General features: G+C 41.7%; 1 protein-coding gene across 1 annotated transcript; it reads left to right on the forward strand.

Moving 5' to 3' along the window:
• Positions 1 to 5627: 5627 nt before the first annotated feature.
• Positions 5628 to 8446, forward strand: LOC138893580 (uncharacterized). The gene is made up of 4 exons (XM_070178214.1): positions 5628 to 5909; positions 6816 to 7040; positions 7259 to 7606; positions 8144 to 8446. The coding sequence occupies exons 1-4, from the start codon at positions 5628 to 5630 to the stop codon at positions 8444 to 8446; spliced, it is 1158 nt and encodes a 385-aa protein (XP_070034315.1).
• Positions 8447 to 18943: the final 10497 nt, after the last annotated feature.

The following is an 18943-nucleotide window of genomic DNA, read 5'->3' on the forward strand; positions in this document are numbered from 1 at the left end:
TATTCTTATGTGTCATCTTAATTTTCCCCGTATTTGGGCGTATCATGTGATTCCTTAAGTTCTTATGTTTATGTATCTACACTCGTGGGTAAATCAATTATTGTGAACCGCGTGTATCGGTCGTGTTTAATTATTATTGGTGGTTTTGAGACCAGAGCTGATTTATTATTGTTCAGTATGGTGGATTTCGATATTATTTTGGACATGGACTGGTTGTCGTCCTATCACGCTATTCTTGATTGTTATGCCAAGACAGTGACGTTGGCTACGCCAGGTCTACCGCGGGTAGAGTGGAGAGGTACCTCAGATCATGTTCCTAGTAGGGTTGTTTCATTTCTTAAAACTCAATGAATGGTTGAGAAGGGGTGTGATGCATATCTGGCCTACGTGAGAGATGTTAGTATTGATACTCCTACTGTGGAGTCAGTTCCTGTAGTAAGGGATTTTTCTGATGTATTTCCAACGGATCTTTCGGGTACGCCACCCGACAGGGATATTGACTTTGGCATTGATTTGTTATCGGGCACTCAGCCCATTTCTATTCCACCATATCGTATGGCCCTAGCAGAGTTGAAAGAATTAAATGAACAGTTACAGGAGTTACTTGATAAGGGCTTCATTCGGCCCAGTGTATCGCCTTGGGGTGCTCATATCTTGTTTGTGAGGAAGAAGGATGGTTTTATGCGGATGTATATTGATTACCGTCAGCTGAACAAGGTTACAATAATGAACATGTATTCATTGCCACATATTGATGACCTATTTGATCAACTTTAGGGTGCCAGGGTATTCTCTAAAATTGACTTGCGTTCAGGCTATCATCAGTTGAAGATTCGGAAACTCGATATCCCGAAGACTGCTTTCAGGACTCTGTATGGTCATTACGAGTTCCTTGTGATGTCTTTTGGGCTGACCAATGCCCCAACAACATTTATGCATCTGATGAACAATGTATTTCAGCCATATCTTGACTCCTTCATCATTGTATTTATTGGCAACATTCTGGTGTATTCCCGAAGTCGGGATGATCATGAGCAGCACTTGAGAACTGTGCTTCAGACTTTGAGAGAAAAGAAGTTATATGCAAATTTTTCAAAGTGTGAATTTTGGTTGATTCAGTGGGATTTTTGGGTCATATAGTTTTGTGCGAGGGGATCAAGGTAGATCCGAAGAAGATTCAGGCAGTGCAGAGTTGTTCCAGACCGTCCTCAGCTACGGAGATCCGGAGTTTCCTTGGTATGGCAGGATATTATCGCTGATTTGTAGAGGGTTTCTCTTATATTGCTGCACCTATGACCAGATTGACCCAAAAGAGTGCTCCATTCAAGTGGACCGAGGAATGTGAGGAGAGCTTCCAAAAGCTCAAGACAAATTTGACTACAACCCCGGTGTTGGTATTACCTACAGGTTCAGGGTCTTATACTGTGTATTGTGATGCATCGTGTATTGGTCTCGGCGCAGTGTTGATACAAGACGGTAGGGTGATTGCCTACGCGTACAGACAGTTAAAGGTACATGAGAATAATTATCCGGTCTACGACCTTGAGTTAGCAGCTATTGTTCATGCCTTGAATATTTGGTGGCATTATTTGTACGGTGTCTATTGTGAGGTCTACACCGATCACTGGAGTCTACAACATCTACTTAAACAGAAGGATCCTAATTTCGGCAGCGGAGATGGTTGGAGTTGCATAAGGATTATGATATCACCATTCTATATCATCCCGGAAAAGCCAATGTAGTGGCCGATGCCTTTAGTCATAAGGCGGAGAGTTTAGGCAGCTTAGCATATTTACCGGTAGCAGAGAGGCCTTTAGCCTTGGATGTTCAGGCCTTGGCCAATCAATTTGTTAGATTGGATGTTTCTGAGCCGAGCCGAGTTTTGACTTGTGTGGTTTTCCAGTCTTCTATGTATGATCGTATCAGGGAGCGTCAGTACGATGACCCCCATCTGCTTGTCCTTAAGGACACAGTTCAGCACGGTGAAGCCAATGAAGTCACTATTGGAGATGGCGATGTATTACGAATGCAGGGCAGGCTATGTGTGCCTAATGTAGATGGTTTGCGTGAGTTGATTCTCCAGGAGACTAACAGTTCGCGGTACTCCATTTATCCGGGTGCTGCAAAGATGTATCAGGACTTGAGACATCACTATTGGTGGAGGCGGATGAAAAAAGACATAGTGGAGTATGTAGCTCGGTGTCTAAATTGTCAACAAGTAAAATCTGAGCATCAGCGACCGGGTGGATTGCTTCAGAAGTTAGAGATTCCAGAATGGAAATGGGAGAGGATCACTATGGATTTTGTTGTTGGACTTCCACGGACTCCGCGGAAGTTTGATACAGTTTGGGTGATTGTGGATAGACTGACCAAGTCATCTCATTTCGTTCCTGTGATGACTACCTACTCTTCCGAGTAGTTGGTTCGAATCTATATTCGCGAGATTGTAAGACTTCACGATGTACCAGTGATAAGTAGGGATTTTAACCTATTATTTGCTCTCTTTTACTTGTGTTTTAGGCCAAAAATGCTTGAAGGTATTCCCGAAAACTAATGAAATATGCTTGCTTGCAGGAATTGTTCAAAATGAGCCAAAGGAATCAAAATCAACTCACAAATGAGTCAAAAGTTGAACAAAAACCAAGGCTGGGCAAAAAGGTCTGAAATGCGGACCACACAAATATTGTGCGGCCGTGAAAGCCATGATGCGGCCGCGATTATAATTATGCGGTCCGCAAGAGGGAGATTCAGAGAGTGTGATTTTGGGCTAAATGATGAGCGCAGACCGCACCAGAAATGTGCGGCCGCGAAAGTCCTTGTGCGGCCGCAATTAAAATTAAGCTGACCGCGATGACTGAGATTCAAAGAGCCGACAACTTGAGCAAAAGAGAGAAGTGCGGACAACACCAGAATTGTGCGGCCGCGGAAATACCCTTGTGCGGCCGCGATTGAAATTATACGGTCCGCAAGATGAAGAATCAGAGAGTTGATTTCAAGCCAAACTCAAGCAAGTGCGGACCGCATCACTTTTATGCGGCCGCATAATTTGGAGCCGCACTTAGAATTATGCGGTCCGTGAAAGTTCAACTCAACCCAGATCCAAAAATGAAGAACGCGAGCTGTATCAGAATTATACGGCCGCGAAAGCAAGAGTGTGGCCACACTCAGAATTACGCGGCCGCACAACCTCCGTAGGGGCATTTTTGTTAGATATTTTTAACTTAGTATAAATAGAACTTTTTTGGATGTTATGGAGGGTATGAGCACCTGAGACGACTAACTTTTCTGTTTTCAGAAATTTTGTACTAGATTCACTTCTTAACATTAGATTTTCATTTCATAAATTAAGATTATGGATTTTATCTTTTTTTCATGTCTAATTACTGTTATTTCCATGAGTAGCTAAACCCATAGCTAGGGTTGTGACCCAACCCTAGTGTGGGTATTTGATTTTAGGGCTTGAATGTGAATGAGTTAGTGATATTTAGCCTAGTTCTTGCTAGAACTCAAGAATTAATGGTTGCAAATATTGATTCATGCCTTTATGACTTAGTCTCTACTTGAGAAAGAGGGACTAAGTCTAGGAAAACTAGGCTAATAAGGAATTGGGGTAAGATCAAGCAATTGATAGCCCCAATTAAAGGGTTAAACCTAGAGATAGTAATACCTAACTTGAGCTAATATCACTTGATTTGCATGAATACCCATTTGGACTTGAGAAATCCAAATTTGGCAAAATCACTCAAACTACCGAGGTATAAGGTGAGTACTCGGGTGTGATAGCTATATTACAATCCCAACTAATCAAGCTTGCCCTAGATTTATCTACCCATTAGATATCCACCTAGGTAGAAGTCACTACCCTAGTCTCTTTAAACATTTGAAAAACAACAACAAAAATATTGTCCTTAGTTTCAATTATTGCAATCTTTAGAGTAAAGTTAGAAGTATAAATCAAACCCAAACTTGTGGAAGTGTAATTAGATTCAAAACCCGCATCTAGCTTAGATATAAACCTAATTCCAAACATTAACTCCCTGTGGATTCGATCCCGACCTAGTTGGGTTAAAACTGCATCGACCACCCTCGCTACTCAATAGTAGTGTAGGATTGGACTCGATCAATTTTTGGCACCGTTGCCGGGGATTTAAACGGATTTATCTATATATCTAGGTATTTGTATGTTTTGTCTTCTTTCCTTCCGAGTCACTAATTTTGTTTGTGAATTACTTTTAGATACAAAATGGCCCTTAACAATGAGACCCTCGGAAATTTACCATTAGGGGAGGGGGGGGGAGGTTGATGACGATCAAGTGGATGAGGTTCATCCCGTGCCTCAAGTAAACAGGCAAGGCTGACCGCCTCCACCAAGAGCAGCGTACCTGGTGTTGCCGAATGAGGGCTCTGCAAGTGCAATATTCCCGCCCCAGATTAGGGCGGGCAACTTTCAAATTACCAACGTGATGCTTACACTACTTGAGCAATATGGTTTCTTTACTAGAGCTCCACACCATAATGCCTACAAGCATCTCAAGGGTTTCGTCGATACTTGTTGGGGGAGCAAGCAAACAAATGTCACCGAGGATGCACTGCGGTTAAGGATGTTTCCCTTTTATCTACGGGGAAAGGCTTTGGAATGGTTAGAGATATTGCCTAATCATTCCATCCACACTTGGGATGAGTTGGCCGAGAATTTCATTGCCAAATTCTTCTCTCCAGGGCACATGGCTACACTAAGGGATGAAATTTTAGCTTTCAAACAAGAGCCATTGCACGAGATTTGGGAAAGATATCTCACCCTGGTCAAAGAATGCCCGAACAATGATATGACCGAGCACATAATCCAACAGACCTTCTACAGAGGGATCAACATAACAAATCAGTGTGTGTTAAATCAACTCGCTGGGGGTAACTTCATGAACACGCCTTATTCTGAAGCTTGTGAAATCTTGGATGAGATGGTGGACACCTCTTCGGCGTAGCAAAGTAGAGCCAATGTTCCTCAGGGTGACCCAAATGTTATTCACCTACACAAGCAGCTACATGATCATGGGCAAGATATTGTGGAGTTGACAACCACCATGAACCAATTGGCCAAGGCTCAGCTTCAACGGGTTCAAGGGTCGAAACATGTGAATGCTATGGAAGGGATGAACATGATGGTAAACAAGGGACAACAACGAGGTCAATAAGTACAAAACCATCCAGAACAATTTGAGCAAAGTAATAGTGGGTATAATCAAGATGATTCATATGATGAGCAATATGAAGAGATTCAATATGTCAACAATTATCAAGGTGAAAGAAGCAATGCTCCAAATCAACAACAATGGAGATCACAAGGAAACTGGAACAACCAAGGCCACCAAGGAAATTGGAGTGGTGGCAACAACAATAACCAAAGCAATTGGGGTAATAAAGGTAATCAAGGCAATTGGGGAGGAAATAATCAAGGTAATTGGGGTGGCAACAATCAAAGGAATTGGGGGAACAACAATAATCAAGGGGGTTGGAACAATAGCAATCAAGGAAATCGGGGGTCGGGCTTTCAAAGGCCCCCGATGTATCAACAACCAAACAACCTGCCTCCATATCCGTCGCAAGGTCCTAGTTCTCCCAATAGTGAAATGGGACAAATTGAAAACATGTTTAAGCAAATGATGGAAAAAAATGTCGACTCCGATGCCCCATTAGCCTCCCACAACACTTCTATCCGCAACTTGGAGGTTCAACTTGGCCAAATTTCTCAAGTTTTAAATACTTGCCCAAAGGGGGAACTACCTAGTGATATGGTAGTGAACCCAAAAGGTGGGAATACGGGGCATGCAATGGCCGTGACAGCAAGAAGTGGGAGAGGTGGAGTTGCTAGTAGCTCAAACCAAAGAAGACATATGGGTGATGATGTGTTGGTGCAAGATGATGATGAGTCAAGCAATGATGTTCAAGCTAATGAAGAAGCGAGGATTGCTATTAATGAAAATATGGAGGAGACGCAAGAAGAAGTGAACCCGTCTAGGGAGCACGTGACTGACATGCCGGAACCGATAGTGCCAAAGGCTAAGGTACCCGTCTTGGAAATTGTGTTGTTTAATCATGATGAAGGTGAGAAGGAAGGCTTTGTATAATGTGTCAATGCTTTGCAAGGAATGGGATCATATACTTATAGGCCCCGAAAACTTTTCTTGGATCTCGAAAACCGGAAGACTCCACCAACAAAGCCCTCAATCGAGGAGCCTCCCACCTTGGAGTTAAAGCCTTTGCCTTCACACCTCAGGTATGAGTTTCTATGATCATGTTACACTTTACCTGTTATTCTTTCCTCGTGCTTAACTAACGTGCAAGTAGATTCCACCTTTGCGGTGCTTCAAATGAGGAAGAAAGCAATAGGTTGGACATTGGCGGATATTCGGGGTATAAGCCCCATCTTTTGCATGTGCAAAATTATTTTGGAGGAGGATTCCAAACCCTCCGTGGAACATCAAAGATGATTGAATGAGTCCATGCAAGAGGTAGTAAAGAAAGAGATCATCAAGTAGTTGGATGCCGGGGTGGTTTACCCAATTTCCGGTAGTTCGTGGACCTCGCCGGTGCAATGTGTCCCAAAGAAAAGAGGCATGAATGTGATCACAAATGACAAGAATGAATTGATCCCTAAAAGAACTGTCACCGGGTGGAGAGTGTGCATGGATTATAGAAAGCTCAACAAAGTTATGCGGAAAGACCATTTTCTGCTTCCATTTCTTGATCAAATGTTGGATAGGTTAGCCGGGCGTGCTTATTATTGCTTCTTGGATGGATATTCCGGATATAACCAGATTCTTATTGCACCTGAAGACCAAGAGAAGACCACCTTCACTTGTCCGTATGGAACTTTCGCTTTCTCGTGGATGCCATTCGAGTTATGCAATGCACCGATAACTTTTCAGCGGTGTATGATGTCCATCTTCACCGATATGGTGGAGGACTTTCTCGAGGTTTTCATGGATGATTTCTTTATCGTGGGGGATTCTTTTGAAGAGTTCTTGGATAACTTGGATAAGGTATTGGCATGTTGTGAAGAAACTAACTTGGTGCTGAATTGGGAAAAGTGTCACTTTATGGTCAAGGAGGGCATTGTCCTCGGTCACATGATTTCCAAGAATGGTATTGAGGTTGATAAAGAAAAAATTGAAGTGATATCCAAACTCCCTCCCCTACTTCCGTAAAGGGAGTGAGAAGCTTTCTAGGTCATGCGGGGTTTTACTGCCGATTCATCAAGGACTTTTCTAAGGTGGTAAACCCATTGTGCAAACTTTTGGAGAAAGATGCCAAGTTCCTTTTCAATGAAGATTGTATGAAGGCATTTGAACTACTCAAGTATAAGTTGACTACCACTCATATTATCACCGTGCCAAATTGGAGCTTACCATTTGAGCTCATGTGTGATGCAAGCGATATGGCAGTTGGTGCGGTATTGGGGCAACGAATTAATAAGATCTTTCATTCGGTCTACTATGCTAGCAAGACCATGAACGAGGCCCAAGTCCACTATACGGTGACCAAGAAAGAACTCCTAGCCATTGTCTTTGCTATGGAGAAGTTCCGCCCATACCTAATAGGTACAAAGGTGATTGTTCACACCGACCATGCGGCACTTCATTATTTGATAAGCAAGAAAGACTCTAAGGCAAGGTTGATGCGGTGGGTGCTTCTATTGCAAGAGTTTGATTTAGAGATTCAAGACTGAAAGGGTAGTGAGAATTAAGTGGCGGACCACTTGTCTCGATTAGAGGAGGATGGGAGGCCACATTATGGCCTTGAGATCAATGATTCATTTCCTGACGAACAACTCCTTTCCATTTCTATGACTGGGCTGCCATGGTTTGCCGATGTGGCCAACTATCTTGTGAGTGGCATTGTTCCGAATGAGTTCTCCTCAAATCAAAGGAAGAAGCTCTAACAGGACTTCCTGGACTAATATTGGGATGAGCCATATCTATTCAAAATTTGTACTGATAGTGTTATCCGAAGATGTGTACCAAAAGAAGAACAATTGGGTATTATTGAAGCTTGCCACTCTTCGCCATATGGCGGTCACCATGGTGGAGCGTGAGCTGCTACAAAGGTGCTAAGCTGTGGATTCTATTGGCCTACACTTTACAAGGACGTTAGCTATCTCGTTAAGCGTTGCGATGAATGTCAAAGGGCCGGTGGGATCTCCAAGAAAAATGAGATGCCTCTCACCACCATCCTGGAGATTGATATTTTTGATGTTTGGGGCATTGATTTTATGAGTCCGTTTGTGAGCTCATGTGGGAACACCTATATATTGGTAGCTGTGGATTACGTGTCCAAATGGGTTGAAGTCGTGGCTTTGCCCAACAATGAAGCTCGGAGTGTGTTAGCTTTCTTGAAGAAGAACATATTCACAAGGTTTGGTACTCCAAGGGCCGTCATTAGTGAATGATGGGGGATCACACTTTTGCAACAAAGCTTTTGATACTTTATTCTCCAAGTATGGTGTCACTTACAAAATGTCGACCCCCTATCACCCCCAGGCAAGTGGACATGTTGAAGTCTCCAACAGGGAGATCAAGAGTATTCTATCCAAGACTGTTAATGCAAATCGGACTGATTGGTCAAGGAAACTTGACGATGCTCTTTGGGCCTATAGAACAACTTACAAGACTCCAATTGGTATGTCTCCGTATCGGTTGGTGTTTGGGAAAGCATGTCACCTTCCGGTGGAATTAGAGCATAAGGCCATGTGGGCGTTGAAGAAATTGAACCTTGAGTGGGATGTATCTGCCAATCGAGGCCGTGAATCGAGGGCTGCCTAGGCAGAATTATAAAAGAGGGCATTCGTCCCATTCGCCATTTTTAACAAATTGGAGCTTGAGCAGAGGCGATTTTGATAGATTTTCAAGGAAAAGACATTGGGGTAAGTGATTCTAACTTGGATTTGGTCTATAAACATAAATATATCATTGTTTTCACAATTTAATTAGTATTTTGAGATTTAAATTTGGAAAAGTTTAGAAATCTCATAGAATTGTTTTTTGAGATTTCTGTATCGATTCAGAGTCGGATTTGAGTGAAACTGATATGGTTGGACTCGTAATTGAATGAGTTATCGGATTTCATAACTTTCGCCGGATTTCGAGATGTGGGACCTGTGGGCGAATTTTTAATTAATTTCGGGATCTTTTCTTAAAAATATAGTATTTTCTTATAGAATTGATTCCTATAATATTTAGTGATTGTATCGAATTATTTTGGCTAGATTCGAGCCATACGGAGTTGGATAATCGTAGAAAAGGCCTTATAATGGATTAAATTAGAGCAAGACGAGGTAAGTCTCTTGTCTAATCTTGTGAGGGAAAAATTACCTCATAGGTGATTAAAATTAGATAATTGTTGCTAATTGTGCGGACTACGTACGCAAGAGGTGACGAGAGTCCGTGCGTAGTTACTATTAATGCTAAAGTCCGGGTAGTTTAGGACTCAAAGCATGAATAGATTGTGTAAATTGTATTCTTTGTTTAATTAATATATATATATATATATATATATATATATATATATATATATATATATATATATATATATATAATGAATTGTTAGATAAAAATATTAAAGGAAGAAAATCTCATATACTTGATTTTCTGTTTAAATTAATTCATTGTTAAAACAAACTGTTCATTCTCCCAAATTTATTTTATAATAAATATACTCTTCTTCCGGGGGTACATAAGAAAATGTCCTCCTTTTTTGTGGATCGGGACGAACGTCTCGGCAAGATAGATGCATCTATGGATCGTGCCGCACGTCCCTCGGTATTGTACACAATATTCTGAATCGGGCTGAACGACCTCGGCAGAAATTGTGCTTAATAATAATAATAATTACACGATACTTTGACGGTTTATTGCAGCTTGTAAAGCTATTTGATAAATTGAAAATTTATTGAAATTGAATTGCAGCTTGTAAAGCTATTTGATATATTGAAATTTTATTGAAATTGAAGGATTTAAATATATATATATATGTTGCATTTTGAAGGAATTTAATTATTTCTGCTGGTTAAATAAATTATTGTTATATTCTGGGAATCATGCTGATTTAAATATTCTAGTCTTATTTCAATTATTATTATTGACCCATAGTGAGTGTCAAAGTTGGCCATCTCGTCTCTACCACTTCGAGATTAGGCTTGATACTTACTGGGTACACGTTGTTTGCGTACTCATACTACACTTGCTGCACTTTTTGTGCAGGATCTGAGACAGGTACTAGTGGAGGACCTACCATCACATATCCACGTCATCCCGAGGCATAGTGGTGAGCTGCCTTTCTGAGCCGTTCTGCAGCTACCAGTATCTCTTCTTGTATTTACATTCTGTCTATTTCATTTTAGACAGTATTCAGAGTTTTGTATAATCTATTAGATGCTCATGCATTTGTGACACCGGGTCTTGGCACACACACACTGGTAGAAGTTGGTATTTTATTATTTTTTTTGGAATAAAAGTTTAACCAATGTACGTTTGATTTATTAGTTGGCTTGCCTAGCTGTAGTGTTGAGCACCATCACGACCTATAGGTGAAATTGGGTCGTGACAACATTGTATCAGAGCACTAGGTTCACTTAGGTCTCACAAGTTATGAGCAGGCCTAATAGATTCTTGCGGATCGGTACAGAGACGTCTGTACTTATCTTCGAGAGGCTATAGGGTGTTAGGAAACTACCTTTCTCCATATTCCATTGTGCAATTAATGTAATACTAAATATCCTTCTCTTATTCTCTCACAGATGGTGAGAACACGCTCTAATGAAGTTCCAGACCAAGGAAGAGCTACTCCCCCAGTTGCTAGAGGCCGAGGGAGGGCTCCAGCTCCTGGTAGAGGGCGAGGACGTCCCAGGACTGTTCTAGATATGCCGCCAGTGGGTCCAGAAGAAAATCCCATTATTGAGGAACATGGTGAGGTGCCTGTGGCATAGTTAGCTCCGGTGAATTTAACATCTGCACCATGATTTCAGGATGTCATGGTCGTATGCTGCGGTTCATAGACAATATGACTCAGGCCGATTTATTTTCGGTAGACCCAGCCACATCTCAGGCGGGTGGGGGAGCACAGACCCCTACCGCACAAGCCCATGGACAGATAGGCAGAGCCTAGGCCAGCTGTAGCTGCCGATCCTCAGAAATTATTGGACCGATGGACTAGACTACATCCTCTTGTCTTTGGGGGTGAGCGACATGAGGATCCACATGACTTCATTGATCGTTGCAAGGAAAGACTGCATAACATGAGGATATTGGAGTCTCATTGGGTAGACTTTGCTACTTTTCAGCTAGAGGGCAAAGCCCGTAGATGGTGGTAGTCTTATGTTCTTGGCAGACAAGCAGATTCTCCTCTCATAACTTGGGATAGGTTCACTCGTATCTTCCTGGACAGGTATATTCTACCCTCCCAGAGGGAAGAGTTGAGGTTTCAGTTTGAGCAGCTCCTGCAGGGTCAGATGTCAGTGACCGGTTATGAGGTGAGGTTTTCTGAGTTATCTCGCCATGCACTTATGATACTCCCTACTGAGGCAGAGAGAGTGCGGAGGTTTGTTGCGGGTTTACATGCTGGCATTCAGGCCACTATGGCTTGAGAGGTTGAGATGAGTACTTCTTATGAGCTAGTCGTGGAGATAGCCCGCAGGATTGAGGGTGTACGTCAACGGAGCCGAGAGCAGGGTATGAGAGACAAGCGGTTCAGGTATTCTGGAGAGTTCAGAGGTGCTTCGTCTAGGGGTAGAGGTCAGTTCGTGAGAGGGCAGTCCAGCAGGCCCCCGTATCCGGCACCACCGTCTCCTCGGGGTGCTCCAGTACGACCTTATTTCAGTGCTATACCAGAGAGCTCTTATCACCCACCAGCTATTCAGGGTTCTTCCCGGGGGTATTCAGGTCCCCAGGGCCAGACACTTAGTCAGCAACCCATCGCACCGAGGAGTTATTGCGAGTGCGAGGATCCCAGTCACATGCGGAAGTTTTGCCCCAGGCTTCGGGGTAGACCAGTACAGCAGGGTCAGCAGCCTATGCTTACCGGACCAGTTTCTCCACCAGTAGTCTGACCACCAATAGGTGGAGGACAGGTGGGTAGGGGCCATCCTAGGGGTGAAGGTTAGCCAGGCAGAGGCCAGCTAGTTGGCGCTCCAGCTCGGTTCTATGCTTTTCCGGCTAGACCAGATGCAGCGGCCTCAGATGCCATGATTACAGGTATTATTTCTGTTTGTGGCAAAGATGCCTCAGTATTATTTGATCCAGGATCTACGTATTCATATGTGTCATCTCTATTTGCTCCATTCCTGGGTGTTTCTCGCGAGTCCTTGAGTACTCCTGTTTATGTGTCCACTCCTGTGGGAGATTCTATTGTTGTGAACCGGATCTACCGGTCCTGTATTATTACATTTTGCACTTATGAAACTAGAGAAGATCTCCTATTGCTTGAGATGACCGATTTTGAAATTATTCTGGGCATGGACTGGTTGTCTCCATATCATGCTATTCTAGATTGTCATGCCAAGACTGTTACCTTGGCTATTCCAGCATTGCCTAAGCTGGAGTGGAAGGGTTCGCCTGTTAGTTCGTTTAATCGAGTTATTTCTTTTATAAAGGTTCAACACATGGTTGAGAAGGGTTGTTTGGCTTATCTAGCCTATGTTCGGGATACTACTGCAGAGACTCCGGTTATTGATTCAGTGCCTGTAGTTCGGGAGTTCTCTGATGTATTTCCTTCAGATCTTCCAGGTATGCCACCTGATCGTGATATTGATTTCTGTATTGACTTGGCTCCATATACTCAACCTATATCTATCCCACCGTATCGTATGGCTCCGAAAGAATTGAAAGAGTTAAAAGAACAGCTTGAAGAATTACTATCCAAAGGGTTTGTTAGACCGAGTATATCGCCTTTGGGTGCACCGGTATTATTTGTAAAGAAGAAAGATGGTACGATGCGAATGTGTATTGATTATCGCCAATTAAACAAAGTCACTATTAAAAACGAGTACCCGTTACCGTATATTGATGACTTATTTGATCAGTTACAAGGTGCTAGGGTGTTCTCTAAGATCGATTTGAGGTCGGGGTACCATCAGTTGAAGATTCGGGATTCGGATGTTCCAAAGACTGCTTTTCAGACTAGATATGGTTATTATGAGTTTCTAGTAATGTCCTTCGGTTTAACTAATGCCCCAACAACGTTTATGGATCTGATGAACAGGGTATTCATGCCATATATTGATTCGTTTGTCATTGTCTTTATTGATGACATATTAATCTATTCGCGCAGTAAGGAGGAACATGAGCAGCATATGAGAGTAGTGCTTCAGACATTGCGGGAACAAAAACTATATGCTAAGTTCTCTAAATGTGAGTTTTGGCTAGAGTCTGTAGCATTTTTGGGACATATTGTATCGGGCGAAGGTATTAAAGTTGATCCCAAAAAGATTGAGGCAGTTCGAAATTGGCATCGTCCCACTTTGGCGACTGAGATCAGTAGTTTTCTGGGTTTAGCAGGTTATTACCGTTGATTCGTGGAAGGTTTTTCATCTATTGTAGCACCTTTGACAAAATTAACCCAGAAGGGTGTTCAATTCCGATGGTCCAATGATTGTGAGTCAAGCTTTCAGAAGCTCAAGACAGCACTGACTACAACACCCGTGTTAGTGTTACCATCTGGTTTGGGAACATATACCGTGTATTGGGTTGTGTATTGATGCAGGAAAGGCGAGTTATTGCATATGCTTCACGTCAGCTGAAGCCCCACGAGAAGAATTATCCAGTACATGATTTAGAGTTAGCTGCGATTGTTCATGCTCTAAAGGCTTTATGGGGTGTCTTGTGAAGTTTACACTGATCATCACAATTTGCAGTATTTGTTTAAGTAGAGGGATCGAAATTTGAGGCAGCGCAGATGGCTGGAGTTATTAAAAGATTATGATATCACTATCTTGTATCATCCGAGCAGAGCAAATGTGGTTGCAGATGCCTTGAGCAGGAAGGCGGAGAGTATGGGTAGTTTGTCTTTCATTTCAGTAGAGGAAAGGCCATTAGCCTCGGATATTCAGTCCTTGGCTAGCAAACTTGTGAGGCTGGATATTTCAGAGCCCAGCCGAGTTCTTGCATGTGTGGTGGCCCAATCTTCACTATTTGAACAGATCAAGGCTCGCCAGTATGATGACCTATACTTGACGGCTCTTCGTGAAATGGTACTACGAGATGGTGCCAAGGAAGTTACTATTAGAGCGGATGGTGTTCTGCGACTCCAGGATCGTCTACGTGTTCCTAATGTTGATGGACTGAGGAAAAAGATCCTGGAGGAGGCACACAGTTCTCGGTATTCTATTTATCCAGGTGCTACTAAGATGTATCGTGACTTGAGGCAGCATTATTGGTGGCGACGAATGAAAAAGGACATAGTTGAGTATGTATCTAGGTGTCTAAATTGCCAGCAAGTGAAATATGAGCACCAGAGGCCAGTTGGCCTACTTCAGCAGATGACTATACCATAGTGGAAATGGGAACAAATTACTATGGACTTTGTAGTTGGGTTGCCGCGGACCTTGAGGAAGTTCGATGCAGTTTGGGTGATTGTTGACAGGTTGACCAAGTCGGCACATTTTATTCCTGTTGTGACTACGTATACTTCAGAGAGGTTCGCCCAGATTTATATTCAGGAGATAGTTCGGTTGCACGGTGTGCCAATTTCCATATCAGATAGAGGCCCTTAGTTTACTTCACATTTCTGGAGAGCAGTACAGAGTGAGTTGGGGACCCGTGTAGAGCTCAGCACAGCCTTTCATCCGCAGACCGACGGGCAGTCAGAGCGGACAATTCAGATTTTGGAGGATATGCTCAGGGCATGTGTGATCGACTTTGGAGGTCAGTGGCATCGTTACCTGCCTTTGGCCGAGTTTGCTTATAATAACAGTTACCAATCCAGCATCGAGATGTCTCCATTTGAGGCTTTATGTTGTCGGCGATGTCGTTCACCTATCGGATGGTTTGAGCCACGTGAGGCTAAGTTATATGGTACTGATTTGGTAAGGGATGCATTGGAAAAGGTAAAGTTGATTCAGGAACGACTTCGTACAGCACAGTCCGGGCAGAAAAGTTACGCGGATCAGAAAGCGCGTGATATATCATTTATGGTAGGTGAAAAAGTTCTCTTGAAGGTTTCGCCGATGAAGGGAATTATGAGATTCGGGAAGAAGGGCAAGTTGAGCCCAAGGTTTATAGGCCATTTGAGGTGTTGAAACGAGTTGGGGAGGTTGCTTATAAGCTTGCATTGCCTCCCAGCCTATCGGGAGTTCATCCGGTTTTCCACATATCTATGCTCCGGAAGTATCATGCCGACCTATCACATGTGTTAGACTTCAGCACAGTTCAGCTAGATAATAGCTTGGGTTATGAAGAGGAGCCAATTGCCATTGTTGATAAACAGGTTCGCCAGTTGAGGTCCAAGAGGGTTTCTGCAGTAAAAGTCCAGTGGAGGGGCCAACCAGTCGAGGAAGTGACTTGGGAGACCGAGGAAAATATGCGGAGCAAATATCCATACTTATTAAGCACTTCAGGTATAATTCTAAACTCGTTCGAGGACGAACGTTCGTTTAAGAGGTGGAGAATGTGATGACCCAAAATGTCATCTTTAAATTTAATAATTAATTATGTGCTTTAAGACCTCGAAAAGTACTATTTATCATTCCTCGACTTGCGTGCACAATCCGTAAAATTTTATGGAAAGTTTTTATGTGAAAAATAGATTTAAAATGTGGATTAGAGCTTTAAAACTCAATTGAGTTGACTTTGATCAACATTTTGAGCAAACGGGACTCGGATCAGTATTTTGACAGTTCTGGTAGGTCCGTATCGTGATTTGGGACTTGGGTGTATGTCCGGAATCAAATTCCGAGGTCCCTAGCCCGAGATATGGAATTTTAAAGAAAAATTAAAATGTTTAAGTTCGAATAGTGACCAGATGTCTAATTATCTGAAAACGATCTCGGAATAGAATTTTGATGATTCCAACAGCTCCGTATGGTGATTTTGGACTTAGGAGCGTGTTCGAAATTTTATTTGGAAGTCCGTAGTTAAATTAGGCTTGAAATGGCTAAAAATAAGAATTTAAGTTTGGAAGTTTGACCGAGGAGTTTACTTTTTGATACCGGAGTCGGAATCCAGTTCTGAAAATTTTCTTAGCTCCGTTATGTCATTTATGACTTGTTTGTAAAATTTGAGGTCAATCGGAGCTGATTTGATAGGTTTTGACATCGAATATAGGAGTTGGAAATTTTAAGTTTCATTAGGCTTGAATGGGAGCATAATTCGTGGTTTTAGCGCCGTTTTATGTGATTTGAGCTTTCAATAAGTTCGTATGATGTTTTAGGACTTGTTGGTATATTTGGTTGAGGTCTAGAGGGCCTCGGGTGAGTTTCGGATGGTTAACGGATCAAAAATTGGACTTAAAACAGCTGTTGCAATTATTTTTTCCTTTCTGCTGGAAATTTTGGCCCAAAATCGAGGCCCAAAATTGAGGCCCAAAAATCGAGCTCCCAAGCATCGAGGCTGTGAATCGAGGCTATGAATCGAGGATGTGAATCGAGGCTATGAATCGAGGATTTGAATCGAGGTTGTGAATCGAGGCTATGAATCGAGGATTTGAATCGAGGCTGTGAATCAAGGCTTGAATCGAGGATATGAATCGAGGATGTGAATCGAGGCTTGAATCGAGGATATGAATCGAGGATGTGAATCGAGGCTGGCAATCGAGGCCGTGAATCGAGGGCTTCCTGGGAAGAATTATAAAAGAGGGCATTCGTCCCATTCGCCATTTTAACAAATTGGAGCTTGAGCAGAGGCGATTTTTGATAGATTTTCAAGGAAAAGACATTGGGGTAAGTGATTCTAACTTGGATTTGGTCTATAAACATAAATATATCATTGTTTTCAAAATTTAATTAGTGTTTTGAGATTTAAATTTGGAAAAGTTTAGAAATCTCATAGAAACGAAATTTTGAGATTTCGGTATCGATTCAGAGTCGGATTTGAGTGAAACTGGTATGGTTGGACTCGTAATTGAATGGGTTGTCGGATTTCATAACTTTCGCCGGATTCCGAGATGTGGGCCCCGCGGGCGAAATTTTAATTAATTTCGGGATCTTTTCTTAAAAATATTGTATTTTCTTATAGAATTGATTCCTATAATATTTAGTGATTGTGTCGAATTATTTTGGCTAGATTCGAGCCAGACGGAGTTGGATAATCGTGGAAAAGGCCTTATAGTAGATTAAATTGGAGCAAGACGAGGTAAGTCTATTGTCTAATCTTGTGAGGGGGAAATTACCTCATATGTGATTAAAATTAGATAATTGTTACTAATTGTGGGGACTACGTACGCAAGAGGTGACGAGAGTCCGTGCGTAGTTACTATTAATGCTAAAGTCCAGGTAGTTTAGGACTCAAAGCATGAATAAATTGTATTCTTTGTTTAATTAATATATATATATATATTGTGAATTGTTAGATAAAAATATTAAAGGAAAGAAATCTCATATACTTGATTTTCTGTTTAAATTAATTCATTGTTAAAACAAACTGTTCATTCTCCAGAATTTATTTTATAATAAATATACTTTTCTTCCGGGGGTACATAAGAAAATGTCCTCCTTTTTTGTGGATCGGGATGAATGCCTCGGCAGGATAGATGCATTTATGGATCGTGCCGCACGTCCCTCAGCAGTGTACACAATATTCTGGATCGGGCTGAACGACCTCGGCAGAAATCATGCTTAATAATAATAATAATTACACGATACTTTGATGGTTTATTGCAGCTTGTAAAGCTATTTGATAAATTAAAAATTTATTAAAATTGAATTGCAGCTTGTAAAGCTATTTGATATATTGGAATTTTATTGAAATTGAAGGATTTATATATATATATGTGTATATATATATATATGTATATATATATATATATACACACAGAGAATTATTGCATTTTGAAGGAATTTAATTATTTCTGCTGATTAAATAAATTATTGTTATATTCTGGGAATCATGCTGATTTAAATATTCTAGTCTTATTTCAATTATTATTATTGACCCATAGTGAGTGTCAAAGTTGGCCATCTCGTCTCTACCACTTCGAGATTAGGCTTGATACTTACTGGGTACACGTTGTTTGCGTACTCATACTATATTTGCTGCACTTTTTGTGCAGGATCTGAGACAGGTACTAGTGGAGGACCTACCATCACATATCCACGTAATCCCGAGACATAGTGGTGAGCTGCCTTTCTGAGCCGTTCTGCAGCTATCCGTATCTCTTCTTGTATTTACATTCTGTCTATTTCATTTCAGACAGTATTCGGAGTTTTGTATAATCTATTAGATGCTCATGCACTTGTGACACCGGGTCTTGGCACACACACGCTGGTAGAAGTTGGTATTTTATTATTTTCTTGGAATAAAAGTTTAACCAATGTACGTTTGATTTATTAGTTGGCTTGCCTAGCTGTAGTGTTGGGCGCCATCACGACCTATAGGTGAAATTGGGTCATGACACAACCAGTTATTTTTACTTTTAGAACTCCGTTCCCCTAAATAATTATCCCCGTATGTGCTTTTATAAATTTATGACTTGCGGGGATGGTTGGTTCGGGATTTGGAAGTGTTCGGGTTGAAATCGAAATACTTGGTTCCTTGAGTTGGCCTTAAAATGCTAAGTTTGACTTTGGTTAACATTTTGAGAAAACTACCCCGGAATAGAATTTTGATGATTCCAACAGCTCCGCATGGTGATTTTGGACTTAGGAGCGTGTTCAGAATTTTATTTGGAAGTCCGTAGTTAAATTTAGCTTGAAATGGCTAAAATAGGAATTTAAGTTTGAAAATTTGATCAGGGATTTGAC

The sequence above is a fragment of the Nicotiana tomentosiformis genome, chromosome 6 (assembly GCF_000390325.3).
Source record: "Nicotiana tomentosiformis chromosome 6, ASM39032v3, whole genome shotgun sequence".
NCBI classification, from domain to species: Eukaryota; Viridiplantae; Streptophyta; class Magnoliopsida; order Solanales; family Solanaceae; genus Nicotiana; species Nicotiana tomentosiformis.

Excerpts from the sequence above, each read along its gene's own strand:
- LOC138893580 (XM_070178214.1), top strand. The coding sequence starts at position 5,628 with ATGGGACAAATTGAAAACATGTTTAAGCAAATGATGGAAAAAAATGTC. Across the intron at positions 5,910-6,815 it reads ATATGGGTGATGATGTGTTG|ATTCTTATTGCACCTGAAGA; the intron begins GTGCAAGATGAT and ends GGATATAACCAG. Across the intron at positions 7,041-7,258 it reads TCTTGGATAACTTGGATAAG|GACTTTTCTAAGGTGGTAAA; the intron begins GTATTGGCATGT and ends CGATTCATCAAG.